At 54.1% G+C, this 13887-nt stretch overlaps 1 protein-coding gene across 1 annotated transcript; it reads right to left on the reverse strand.

Moving 5' to 3' along the window:
* Positions 1 to 7: 7 nt before the first annotated feature.
* ATP6V0C (ATPase H+ transporting V0 subunit c) lies at positions 8 to 5815 on the reverse strand. Its single transcript, XM_019713188.3, has 3 exons — positions 5282 to 5815; positions 873 to 1056; positions 8 to 740 (listed from the first exon to the last, which is right to left on the reverse strand). The coding sequence occupies exons 1-3, from the start codon at positions 5358 to 5360 to the stop codon at positions 536 to 538; spliced, it is 468 nt and encodes a 155-aa protein (XP_019568747.1). The 5' UTR covers positions 5361 to 5815; the 3' UTR covers positions 8 to 535.
* Positions 5816 to 13887: the final 8072 nt, after the last annotated feature.

Genomic DNA, 13887 nt, shown 5'->3' on the forward strand with positions numbered 1-13887 from the left:
ACAGGCGTCCGGTCACATCCGAGAACTTTATTGGACACGACTCGGGGCCTGACAGGCCCAGCACACGGCCCTGCAGCGGGAGCAGAAGGACGGTGGTTCCATCCAAGAAATCTCAGGGCACACGGTAACCCCACGAGGCGACACTACTTAAGATTACTATATAGTTGGGAGACGAAGAGCTGCTCCACAGACGTGTGAACAGGTCAAATCTTTATAAATAAACATCCAGTGAAGAGAAAATGACAACTCTAATTCATCCTTATACACAGAGCACTCTAGGGCAGGTAGATGGGGGGGCGGCCGGAGGCCTGCAAACTCACTGGTCGGGGGCCTGGATGGGTGATGAGTGGGCCCAGATGTCCACGGCACGGGGCGGGTGGGGGCAACAGACGATGGGCACTAGGACACTGCGCATTTACAAGACCAACTACTGAGGGGGCAGCTGCCCCGTGCGTGTGTGTCAGGCTGTTCATTCTGGAATGAGGAGGGGGTGGTCTTTACATCATATTCTGTGGCTGGCGGGCTTGGAGAGGGGCTACTTTGTGGAAAGAATGAGGGCAACGATGAGACCGTAGAGGCCCAGCACCTCCGCGAAGATGAGAATCAGGATCATGCCCACAAATAGTCGGGGCTGCTGGGCAGTGCCCCGCACACCAGCGTCCCCCACAATGCCAATGGCAAAGCCGGCTGCCAGCCCACTCAGGCCCACACTCAGCCCGGCGCCCAGTTGGAGGAAACTCCTGGGGGAGAGACAACACAAGATGGATGTTAGTGCCTGGGGGGAAAACGATGGGCATTCACTGGCTGCCAGCCAAGTGCCGGCTGCCCACCCCTCGCAGTGGCCTGACCGGGGAAAGGAGCCCAGTACCCACCTGTACAGACTGATGCCTTCAGTCAGGGAGTTGGCGATGAGGACGGCTACCACCAGGCCATAGATGGCAATGATGCCGGCCATGACCACTGGGATAATGGACTTCATGATCAACTCTGGCCGCATGACAGACATGGCCGCGATACCGGTGCCACTCTTGGCTGTACCATAGGCAGCACCCAGGGCTGGCAGTGGGAAGAGAAGAGGTGAAGTGAGTCCAGAGCATCTGGGGCCAGGACACTGGGGGTAGCTCTGGCACAGTTGAGGGCCACCTCAAGTTATAACAGGCAAGGGGGAGATGAAGGTGGCACCCAGCAGGGCCAGGAGGTGGCCCTCAGGGATAAGTCACAGCTGCGCATCAAGGAACCCAGGTAGGAACCCTCTTTCCTCCACCAGAGGCCCTTATGGCTGCCAGGCCTATCGGGCCGCCTGCTCTGCTAGGGATACCCAAACCGTGCTCACCAGCACTCCCCAAACCCGCTACACAGACCCCCGGCAACCCGGTCACATGGGGGAGCAGACAACTGGGCCTCTGAAGCCCTATTGGAGATTCTGGACACGTTTTGTCCCACCGAGTCCCAGGCTCTCAGGTCAGAAAAGGCCTGGAGAAGCATGAAATCACTGCATCTCAGCAGCCCCGATGTCGTGGTCAGCTGGCCCCGGGGCTACGCCCAGGGACATGCTGCAAGAGCCCCAATGCACAGGGTCTGACCACTGTTCAGGGGAACTGCCCTGGCAAGTCCTGTCCTCTCAAGTCAGAGCTTCCTGACTCAACCCCCTCCCATTCCCCACTGACCTCCCCACCACTCCTGGCCCTGGGACATGCTGCTGTGTCAATGGCCTGAGTGCACCCCAAATTTGGAGAATCCTCTCTAAATAACCAGAGAAAGGAGGAGCCAAGTAGAGGGCAGGGCACAGTAAGATGGCAGGGCTGTGGAGCCATCACCCAACCCAACTGTGAGGCCTTGGCAGACCTCCCAGAAGCCTAGCTTCTACCCGAGGCCTCCAGCCATGGGGGGTGGGAGGCTCTGGGGTTGCCCTCCTCCGTTCCCAGGGTATGCTGCCTTCCTGAAAGTTCCCCTCTCCTGGTCTCTGTCTTGGAAGTCCAGTAACTTTTTCATAGAACAGTCACAGGGGGCCCAGGCAGCTCTTCTGCCACCTGCTCTCCAGGGACCCAGGGTGCTCCTCACCAGAGGACATGGGTCAGAGGTGAAAGGGACCAGGGTGATCCCCGTTCCTCTGCACATTTACCAATTTGGGCTACTCTGCTCACCACCAAGCAGGGGTAAGGTCAGGGGTGCTGCCTTCCCAGGGTTCTAAGCCTGGTAAGGAGACAGACGCTGTACCTCCAAACACAGAGACGTGTTCTAGGACAGTGGCAAAGAGGGTGGGGGTGGTCTGGGAAGGGCTTTGTAGAGGAAGTGACACCTGGTAGAGGGGTGAGAATGAACAGGAAAAGATTCCAAACAGCCCCCAATAAACTTTAATTATTAAAAAAAAAAGATACCAAACAGCACAGAGACACCAACCAAGATGGCACAGGCTGGGGAGCGACTGGAGAAAGCAGGGGTTGGGGCAGAGGGACCTGCACTGCGCCCTCCGCTTGCTCCCGGAGGCACCTCAATACCACCAAGCTTAGACACTCAGCGCCTTCCGCCTGGGCTCAGCATCAGTCTTCGTGAAGCCTTTCCTGGAACTCTCCTGCTTGCAGTGCATTCTTTGGGCTCCTGCTACAGACCCAGCATGTAAGGCTGTGTCACTTATGTGCAAGGGCCCGCGCCATGGCTCATTACTCAAGGGGGGAGGGCACAGGCTGCCACATGGCACTTGGTGGGAGAACATTTCCAGGGGACTCAGCATCACAGGCAACGGGACCCTGCCAGAGGTGGGAAGTGAGCTGGGCCCTTCTCTCAGAGGGCAGCAGGGAGATCACGTGGCTGGGGGTGGGGAGGAAACAAGAGGAACAAAGGAAAGAAACAGGGATGACCATCAGGAGGGAAAAGCAGTCTGGCCTCCAGTGGCAGTTATCCGGGAAGGGCCGGGACACCAGCTCTGGAGGTCACACTTGACAGTGTTCCAGATGGAGTGGGAAACAGAAAGACTGGGATCAGATGGCAGTTCCGGGAACACAGCACCAAACACGGTGCTCACGAGCAGGGAGGAAGTCAGAGAAAATACGGAAAGGAACAACTGACAACTTTGTGGAAGACATGATGAAGAAAGAATCGACAGGACTTTTGTCACAAGAAAAAAGGGGAAGCTGAAACGGGAGATGGGGATTCGGGAGGCCTGAGAGTGAGTGGGCATGAAGCAGGCCAGGCGCAATCTAGGCCAGGAGCTGGGGACAGAGCATGGAGTCAGCCGGGCTGTGACACCTGAGAATTGAGGAAGTTGTTCAGGTGAGGCCCAAGGAGACAGATGAAGACAAGCCTTGGAGAAAGGCGTGTTTAGAGGGGAAAATGAAGTAAGAAGTTGACTCCAGTAGGACCACACTAAGCCCCATATGGGGAGGGGAGCAGGAGTGGAGCTGCATCCAGGCCACCAGGAATGCATGGCCCCAACCCCCAGGAGCCTGCGGCAAGCAGACAGGCCCTGGACCAGTGCTATCCTGTTCTCAGTTAACTTCTAGAGACTTGCTGATCAGGCTCTGTCCAAAAGTAACAGGTTCAAGGAGAGGAAGAGAAGCACCTGGTAACCAGGGGGAGGCCAGGAGCTGGGTACAGAAAAAGGGCTTGTGGGTAAACTCGGGGTTCCAGGAGCAAGCAGTGACAGCCAGAATCCCATGTGGGAAGGGATCTTGTTTTGTTCACTGCTGTCTCCATGTGCTTGGCATACAGGAGCTCAATCAAGACTTGTTGAATGAATCAATGACAGCTACAAAAGCAGCACCTCACAGATGGCGAGGCAAAGCAGAAAAGGTTGGGGGAGGGGGTATGGAAGGCTTCTGGGAGAACTGGAAAACAGTCAGCCCCTGAAGATATGGAAAGAGCAGGCCTTGGCCAGTGGGAAGGGGAAGTCTAGACGACTTCTTCCACCACAAATGACCCTTTACTCGCACATGATGGGAAGGGCAGGGCTCACTCAGCAGCTCGTGACTGGAAGGCAGGCCCAGGCAGGCCTAAACAGAGGGAGGCCCCCAGGAGAGCAGAGCCCCCAAGCCCCTACCCCACAAGTGTTTATAGTCAGCAGAGACTGTTTGGAGTCCAAACCCTCCACAAACCTGCACAGGGAGCCTCCCAATCCACCAGGCAGGGCGGGGCAGGGCTTTGTCATCAAAGCCCAAAACCAGACTCAGACCAGGCCAGACCAGTCCTCAGGGGCTGCAGCTGGGCCAGGACTCACCTCCCTGTGTTCCACATTTCTGGGCCTGGCCCAAAGGTCTTTCTCCCCAGGTAGACCAATTTTCACTAAATTTGACACCCAGGACTGTCAAGACCCAACTTCAAAAGCAGGGTGCAATAAAGAACCCTAGGAAGCCCCTTCTCTATGCCTAGGGCAGCCCCTCCCAAGTATGGGCCTCAGGAAAGGGGAGATAGGTCATTCATTCATTAATTCATTCATTCATTCATTTATTGTCATTCATTGTGGCAGGAACTGAATGAAAAACTCTCTCCTAAGGACAAAGACCCAACCCCCTCAAAGCTGAGACTCTGTGCGACCCCCTCACGCACCCCAAAGCAGACTCTCGGCAAGCGTCCAAACACAGCACTGATGCTGGCCTAACTTCCAGACATTCATCCTCCATCTTCAGCCTGTCTGATTCCCCCCTCCCCCGCCCCGAATTCCACACACTCCCACCCTCGGGTCCCTGCTCTCAGGACCAAACCCTCAGCCCAGTTTTCCCAACCAACCCACACAGGGCTATTGGGAAACAGTGACAAGCCCTAACCGGAAGCACCTGCCTCTGGGTACGGTCCCACCTGACCCACGCCGGGCAGCCCGAGCCGCCAAGGATGAGGGCTGTTCACCTTTGCGAAAAGCGCTAGGGCCCGATCCCCCACCCCCCGGCCCCCGACAAGGGCCAGCCCCGCGTTGGGGTAGCTTTCCGAGGTGTGATGTCACATCTGCCCGCAGGACTGGGGGGGGGCCGAGTGCCGAGCAGGCGCAGGACAGCGCGCCCCCACCCCAGCCTCCAACCGTCCCTCCCGGGGCTAAGATGGCAGCGGGGCCGCCGCCCCACCCCCGCACTGACACGGACCAGTAGCCCCCCGGAAGCCGGGTCCCGGCCCAGCCCGCAGGCTCTGCGCTCCCTGACACCCGACGGACCCCCGCCCGCGGTCACGTGAAGCCCGGGACCCCGAACAGCTCGGAATTACGTCAGAGTGACGTCACACACCGAACCCTGGCGAGCTGCAGGCACGAGCCCCGCACGCCCCCCGCCTCCCGGGTCCCTCCTGCTGCGGCGCTCACCGCTAAAGACCATGGCGGCCGAGGCGCCCATGACCGCGAAAAATGAGGCGTACTCGGGTCCGTTCTTGGTCTCCGACATGTCTGCGGTGGGGAGGGAGCGAGCTCAGCTGGCCGAGGAGGGGACGAGGACGGGCCGAGCGCGGCGGGCGGGCGGGCGGAGGGCGGGCGGCGGGCGTGCGGGCGGGCGGGCGGGCGGCGGGTGGCGAGCGCGAGGAGAGCTGTCTGACGGCTGTGAAGGCGATCCGCCCGTCAGCCGCTGCGCTCTAAATACCAGAACCGCAGAACAAAATGGCGGCCGCTGCCGCGTCACATGACCCGGGCCCCGCCCCCGCGGGCCATACCACTTCGCACCAGTGGGGGGCGCCACAGCTCCAGGACGCCTTGGCAGCCAGCTGACCACCCCTGCACTGTGCCGCCGCCCCGCCGGTCTGACTCTGGCGTTCCGCCCCACCTCAGCTTCCGCGGATGTGCTGCCCGACGCCGCCAGCCGCTCGGACCCTGCGGCGTTGAGCCCGTCCGGTTCCCCTGCTGGGGCGGGGCGATGGCGCGCCACATTAGCATACAGGGCAGGACGTGGAGGCGCCCCGCCTCCTCTGCGGCTGCGCGGCGCTAGCCGGTGCTTCGGTCAGTGGATTGCTTTTCTTTGCGTTTGCGGCGTGGAGCTTGGCGGCCGAGGTCTCACCGCCTTACACTCAGTGACCCAGGACCACTGCCTTCCTTCGGACGTCCTCACACCTCTTCGAACGATCTGAAGGTTCGAGAAGACGGAACCCAAACCCCAAGTTCCGAGCGCCGACCTGTTCTGCTGCAGACCCCAAGAAAGCCCCCAGCCCACCTATGAAATCCTGGCCTCTGCCTGCAGCCCGCCTGTGTCCCGTGGTCGCCCCACCATGACGGCGTCTCCGGTGTCCTACAGACACAGACCCAGCAGCCCCCGACCTAGCAAATGGTGACTTCTCGCCTGGCTTCCTAGGAAAAAGAACCCCCTCGCCGCATCTGTCCCCTTTTGCATCAGGGACCCAGGCTTCAGTGGGGGGGGGGGGGGTGTCTCTGCCCCTGAAGATGTAGGCATGACTGGTTTGAAGCCCGTCAGTGTTGTGACCTGTGGAGGCTCCCCCGGATTTCTGCACGTTCTGGGGTCCTTGTCCTGCCTGTCCCCACCCAAAGCCTGCTTCTGCAGGGCTGCCCTTATTTCTGGAGCAGCAGCCAGTGGTTCCAGCCCAGCTCAGAGCCTGGCCTGGAATTGACACTGCCCTGCTGATCCCATGTGGCGGTTCAGCACCCCAACTGGCCCCCTTATCTACCCACCAGTTCTGGTTCCCGCTGCCCTTTTGTCCCCTCCCTTTCAGAAGCCCTGGGTAACTGCTTTCTGGGTCTTCCTTGAGCTCCAAGCTCTAGTCTCGACATTAAAGCGCTCTCCCTGAACATCCTAGGTGGCAGCTGTCGTCAACCCCATGTGGACCTTGGGGTCCCCTGGCCTTGCTGACCAGCTGGAGCTGGACTCTCAGCCCCACCTTCACAACAGGAACCTCCCTCCCACCCTCTTCTCCTTGGTGAGGCCAACTCTACCACCCTCTGACCTTGCAGCCCACATAAGTGCCAGGTCTGTCCTGTTTCAAAAGAGAGGAGGCCACCAGATGGCTAGAGCCCTCCCCACCTCCCTCTGCCACCCTCTTCTTTGCCCTAGACTCTGCCTTCTGGAAAAAGGAATCTTCACTCTGTGTCTCCACCTCAGCTGCCCTCTTCCCTCCCTCCCCAGCTCCTTGCCCTTGCCAAGGTCACCGGTGGCCACCATTTCTGTAAGCCGAGGGACATTTGTCAGGCTGTCTGAATGGGTCTCTCTGCTACTGCAGCCCGCTGCCCACCCCACACCCTCGCCTCTCTTTCCAGCTCATCTCCTACAGCCCTGATGCCTTTATTCCTTCCTGGAGTCACAAGGAGGACCAAGAACAGGCTCAGGCCTTGGGATGGTTCCCAGGGCTGCCCCCCAACCCCACCCTGACTTCTGACCTATACCTTTCCAGCCCATCCCCCATAACTCCAGGCACTCAGGGTCCAGAGCTAGGGGAACCCAGGCCAGGGAACTGGAGCTGGCTGGGGAGCCAGGGAGCCTGTGTGCAAAGGGAGAATTCAGGCCAAGGAAGGGAGCGGCAGGACACTTTGCAGCAGTTAGGAGCACAGCAGTGGGCAAAGCGCACATAACCCCAGAATGAATGAAATCCTGAGACTGGGAAGTCAGCAGACAGTTCCCTCATCAGGATCAAGGAGCAGATCAGCTTTGTTCTCTGTTCTCTCATTTTCTGCCCAAGTTCTGGTATGAGATGTCACACTGGGTCTCCGGTGGAGCTGCTGACACCTCACACCAGCATGTGTCAAACTAAGCTCACCCCCACCCCCATCACCACTAGGTTACTTCCATTTTGGGCAAGAGACAGCCATCCATCCAGCTGCTTGCACCAGCAACCGTCCAATCACACCACTCTTCACTCTTCATTACTCACTAAGCCCTGAGGTTCCTCTGCTCCCCAGCGCTCAGCTCTGCCCCCACCTGCCACCCCTTGCCCCTTGGGTAGGCCTTCATTTCTGCCCTGGGTCTTTTCACCACCTCTACACAGCTTACTGTCTTACTCTCCACACCCTCCACACCCCACCCCATCCCCTGCCAACCCATTCTTCATCTTAAAGCCACGAGATCTTTCTAACTGGCACATCTGACCAGTCACTCCCCTGCTGGAATCCTTCACCATCCTCCCAACACAGGCTAGACTCCTGGTGGTCTCCTCTCAGGCCCTCCCCATCTCTTCCCCTTGAGTTGCCCCCTTCCTCACCTGTGTCCTTGAGCCTGTGGGTCTTTGCACCAACTACTCTTCCTCCCTTATTTAGGGAATCCTACTCAGTCTTTAGAAGGCCACCTCCTCCAGGAAGCCCTCCTGACCACTCTTCCTCTTCCTCAGGACCCCTCTTCATCCCTTGCACTTCATTACTACTTTTTTTCACTCACTACCTTCCCCACTGAGAGTCCCTGTGCCTCTTTTTCTGTATCCCCTGGTAGGGTGCCTGGTGTATATAGCTAATATTTACTGATTGCCAAGTGTGTGCCAGGCCTGTCCCGAACATTTTGGGGGTATTATCTAATCTTCACAGTGACCCTCTGAAGAAGACATCACCATTACCCTCATTTTGAGAAAAAGGAAACAGGCCTACGAAGGTTAACTGCTTTGCCTAAGGTCAGGCAGCTAGTGGTGGAACTGAAACTCTGGCTCTACAGGGTGGGCCGGATTCGCATCGCTCACTGCACCACCTGCCTCCTCCACCAGGGCCCAGGGAGATTCCGGTGACCAGTGACCAGTGACAAGGCCGGGAGGGTCTAAGGTCACCTTCCCCTAGGCCTCCCAGCACCCACCAGGGTCCTGGGCTGGGCTGGGCTATGGAAGGGAATGGCCAGGGACACGCACTTCTGCCTTCTTCCTCCCAGCTAAGTTCCCAGCTTAAAACCACAGCATCATGAGCCACTGGCCTGTCACTGCAGATGGGGATTTCCAGGAATAAAGAAGGCGGGGCTTTGGGAAACTCACATCAGAGACCCTGACAGGGAGGAACAGAGAGACCTGTGGATCCTGACTCCTCTGAGGGTTTTAATAGGGACAAAAGAGCCCACAGTCCCATTAAAAGACCATGACAGCGAGAAGGCCAATGGCATTTTGTAGGACCTTAGGGAAAGAAGGGGGATACCTGGGGAGAAAAAGACCAAGGATAAGATTCCAAACAGCCTCAGATGATTGGAAAGATGAACGTATCTGAGGAAGCCGTTTCAAAGAATAAAGAAGAGAGTAGGGCAGCCTGATGTTGGGCCTTCTCAAGAACATCAGGAAACTGCAGACAACAGGGCATCCCAGCAGGCCGCCCTCTCCCTGTGGACAGTCGCATTCTTCCTAGTCCCCATGATGACACACCAGAGGGGGCATAACACCAGAACATGGCCCCCTGCTCTCTTGACCTGGCTAGAAAGAGCTACATGTGGCCCAGGGAAGTCTGGGAGGAGATGGAACAAAAAAAGTTGTGCTAGTGGGGGTGGGGAATGAATAAAGGCGATTTTTTTAATCACTTAAAAATTAGGGCTTATAAAATGATAACCAGTTATTTTATTTTTATAAAAAATGTCCTAAAGGTAAATACAGCATGGTACAAGCAGGACCTGGCACCCACGCTGTGACTGGTAGAGGGTGCCCTGACCACCAGGGGGCGGTGTGCAGCTCTCTCCCTAGGAGGGAGGGAGGGAGGGAGGGAGGGAGGGATCCCGCCGGTTTACAGTAAACCCAGGCCTGGCGCCCAGCCTGGCACAGGCAGCAGGTTCTCAGCAGGGCTCGGCACCCTGGAGGCCAGCACAACCTCCTCACCTCCACCTGTCAGGGTTCACAACCTCTGGGCCCTGTCTTCCACCCTAAGCCACTCATCTGACATTGAGTGAGCAGCTACTGAGTGCAGACACCGAGCTAGGCTCTGGGGATAAAAAACTGAGGAAAAGAGCTCCTATCCTCCATGAGCTCACAGCCAGGGGGCTAGACAATGATGTCCCAGTGCTAAACTGGAAAAGCAGTTACTGAACAGATGGGATACAGAGGAGAGAGGGGCTGGGGCGGCTTGGGCAGCCTCCAGGGCAGTGATCTCTGAACAAGGTCTTAAAAGAGGAAGAGGGTTTTGAGCAGGGGAGAGAGACGGTCCCCAGTCACGGAACACTGGGTAGCTAGCTGTTCATGAGATGGAAACCAGGGAAGAAGCCGGGTGGGGAAGAGTGCACAAGTGCGGTACCTGAACAAGCATGCAGCCACGTGGTGTTCCCTGGGGACGCAGGGGGATCCCCATTGTAAAAAATCCCATATGCATTGATTTTTACTAGGTACGCATTTTACCTTTTCAAAAACTGTGAGATGGGGAGGAGTGGGAGCAAGTGTTTCATGGGCACGGGGTTCCTTTCAGGTCATGAAAATGTGAAATTAGAGGTGGTGGCTGCAGGCCATTGCGAATGCACTAAATGCCACTGAATTGTTCTCTTTAAAATGGCCACATTTAATCTTTAAAAAGACAGTAAAACAAAGCACTTCCATGGCTGGTTCGAGATGGGGATGCCAGTTGGGACACAATTACCATGGACTGGGCACGAAAAGGGTTCCATGTGACGTGGTGGTGGGTGCAGGGGAGGAGAGGGTGGCCCTGCCTGCTCACGCTCCCTGCAGACACTATGGCCCCCCAAGCCAACCAGGCCTGAGGCAGACAGGCTTCTGAAACATCAGCGGATACAGCTCTGCATCCCTGCCTCCCTGGGCCAGGCCACTCCTCACCCAGGGAATGGGTCTTCCCAATTCTGGCCTGTGTCAGTGTCTTACTGTGAATCACAAGATCACCCTAAGCACACTTACGGTAAGAAGCTGTTACTGCAGGGAAGGTTGGTGGCATCCCCCAACCACAGGCCCCAAATGCACACCCATCTCTCTTCCAAAACCACCCTGGACAACACCAGCGGCACAGGCAGGACCAATGGAGGTTCCTGCAGAGGAGGGATGGGGAGACGCAAACAGCATGGTCTCCTGGGGCCTCAGGAAAGGGTCCTGGGGCAGGGGCAGCACAGCCGACTGAGGGGTGGGCAATGGTCCCTGTACAGGCCTGGAGACAGACTCTAGGTTCAGAAGAACTGAAAACCAGGGGCATCAAGCCTCCATTCACTTACCACTACCATGCCAAGACTTCTCAAACCAGGGCCAGGCCCCCACCCTCCAGGGCAGCAGCAGGGGGGCTGCCAGGGAGCACAAGACTTTGAAGCAGCATCAAAGGAAGGAGTGTGCCGAGTGTCCCCACTGTGAGACAGTGTGGGGGAGAGGAACAGAAGGAAAGAGCAAGAGAAGCAGCAGTTTCCCAGGAGAGGAGCGCAAAAGCCCCCACAGCCCCTCCAGGAAGGGAAGGGCGCTGGGAGGAGCCAGACGGGATAAGAAAAAAGGTGTTATGTTTTCCTTGCTATTATATAGGCACACCCAATTAAGATGCTAAGTATTAGAAAAGACACTAATATTGACTTAGAAACTTCCAGATAGGATATTCTCATTTTGATGAGTATGACTTTTTGATACTGGTTTCCCACGTGACAGAGATCCGAACAATTCTTGTCGGAGACATTCGGGCCTCGATTCCTTCCAGGTGGCCGCTCCTTTCTTTCTTCTCATTTAATGGAGCGCGTCGGCTTGACAGACGCTGTGAACAGAGGAGACAAAACAAAATCCGGGAAGGACTTCGCTCACACTGGCTGTGGCAGCAAATGGAGCAGCAGGTGTGACTCGAATGGAGAGAAACTTTCCTCACTCTTCCATCGGCTGACGCAGTGTTTTAAATTCTTCCTCAAGGGAGCAATGCTTCTTTCTTCAAGCCCAGGGCTTCCTTTTCCTCCATGGATGTCGCCAGTCCTGAAGATGACGGGCCCAGGACACCCCATCCCATTGAAACGTTTTCGTATCAAATTATTTCACCGTGATGCTGTTGCATTTTGTTTCTCGTGAACTTTGTTTAGGATTCAAATGAACACTGACCAAACATATTACTAAATCACTATTTTCACTTTTCCAAGTTGGATTTTGCTGCAAAGCCACACATTCGCTCACTACACATTAATTTTTACATGGTCCTCACAACTTTTTAGCACAGATGTTCCCAGGTGTCAGTCCAGTTATCGATTTTTCAGCCAATAACCATCTAGTAATAATTTTACTAGAGGTAAAATTATTCACAACTCTTTTCGAGCTGTAGCTTGTAAGTTTTTGAAAAAACGTGTCCTTTGCCAGTCAATGCCCTGCAGTATGAAATAGAGCAGGGGTCTGCTCCTGTCTGTCATCACGAAGATAAAAATGGGTGGGGACTGCTCCGACTCCATGAGCTGGCCGATGGCTCCCTGTCGATGGCCGCGCTGGACCAGATCAGACCTACCTGTCTGTTCCCTGCGGCTGGGTCGCTTCTTGCCCATAAAATGGCTTTCTCACTGGTGAAACTAACGGAGCAGCCAGATAATAATATGCCTGCGGACTCAGCAATTGGAAGTGGGAGGTTTTGTTGGTTGGTGTGTCTCTGTCATGTCACGGGTCAGTGTGTTCACTGATTTTGCTTCTTCAGTCCCAAGTGCAGTGTTGACAAATTCTACATGGTTGCGTAGAATGGGTGTCTGCAAGTGTGTGAGGCATTTCATCTTTGCCAACAAATCATAGGCCGCTGTACCTAACTTCTCGAGTACAATCTGACGCTAACATAATGAAGACGGTAACTTTTTTTTTTAACACGAGCTTATTTTTTTTAAATCCTTGTGCTTTTTTTTCTGCATAACTTAGGTGTTGTCGGGAGAAGCATTGTGAGGTATACATGGCACCACTGCTCCATTTGGTAACCTCTCCGTGCAAACAAGACACTTAGGCAGAAGATGAGGACACTCAAGATACATGACTACATGACTGAGACAGTCGCTGTACTGCCTAATTAGTGGCAATTTTTTTTTTGACCAGTATTAGTCTTGTGAATTTGATGACATTCTGGATTTAATAAATATGTAGGAAAGTAAATATCTGTAAAAATGAAATCTATTCCTGGCACAGAAAAAGGACTATAGAAAAACTCAGGGGAAAAAAGACTGTAGTTTAAGTAAATATCACTATTGCAATGTTAATGTCTTTGTTTTTATAAACATACAATATTAACACTTGGGAAAGTGGGGGAAAAAGTATATGGGAACTCTGTTCCATCCTTGCAACTCTTCTGTAAATCTAAAATTATTTCAAAATAAAGAGCTACAAAAACTGAATCTATTAAATATAAAATATTTAAGGAGACTATAAAGGCTTTATGGCTTCCAGAAATGGATTAGAAAAATGTGAAGGCCTTCGGAAATCTTCTAAAATTTTCTAAAACAAGTTGCCCTGAAAAACTAAAAAATTAAGCATACAGCTTATAAAAATAGGAAAATTGAAACACTGATTTTAATTCAATAATTAAAACTCTGAAATATTAATAAAATATAAATGACTCACTCTTGTATTAAAACTTATTTTTGAAAAGCTGATTTTCTGAAGCCCAAAAGGAATTCAGTTCATTTAAATGAATTATCGAATGAACTAAAGTATATTGAATTTTTTGTTTTTAAAATAAACTTCTAAACATTTCTAGAAAAACAAATAATTCACTGTGCAATTCCATAAAACTGGCTAATTTTTAACATCACAAGCTAATAATAAATAATCAAGAATAGTAGAGAATACTTTTAGTTTAGCTAAATTTGGAAGAAGAAATTCAAAGAAAGAGACTATTTTGCATGCACACGCAAAGATCTCATGATACAGAAATATGACTAAGCAGCAATTGCTGTCCCTGGGCTGGATCTCTGAGAAGGCTCAGGGAGCCCTTGGGGCAGCCAGAGAATCCTCTGGACTTACTCACCAGAAAGAATCCCCCAGTTCAGGAAGTTTGCAGAGGGAGCCATGCAAATAGTGTTCAAATTACTCCTTCAGCTGCTTCTAAGAGGCTGTATTTTAAAAAGGTCTTCAATGTTCCAGTGATAGAGCATTGCCAAGCATTGTGGG

This window comes from Rhinolophus sinicus, chromosome 10, assembly GCF_057876585.1.
Source record: "Rhinolophus sinicus isolate RSI-liver-muscle chromosome 10, RSI-T2T, whole genome shotgun sequence".
In the NCBI taxonomy this organism is placed as follows: domain Eukaryota; kingdom Metazoa; phylum Chordata; class Mammalia; order Chiroptera; family Rhinolophidae; genus Rhinolophus; species Rhinolophus sinicus.

Coding starts and splice junctions, on each gene's coding strand:
- ATP6V0C (XM_019713188.3), bottom strand. CDS start 5,360: ATGTCGGAGACCAAGAACGGACCCGAGTACGCCTCATTTTTCGCGGTC. Junction 1,057..5,281: donor GGCCGCCATGGTCTTTAGCG/GTGAGCGCCGCA, acceptor TCCCACTGCCAG/CCCTGGGTGCTGCCTATGGT. Junction 741..872: donor GAAGGCATCAGTCTGTACAG/GTGGGTACTGGG, acceptor TCTCTCCCCCAG/GAGTTTCCTCCAACTGGGCG.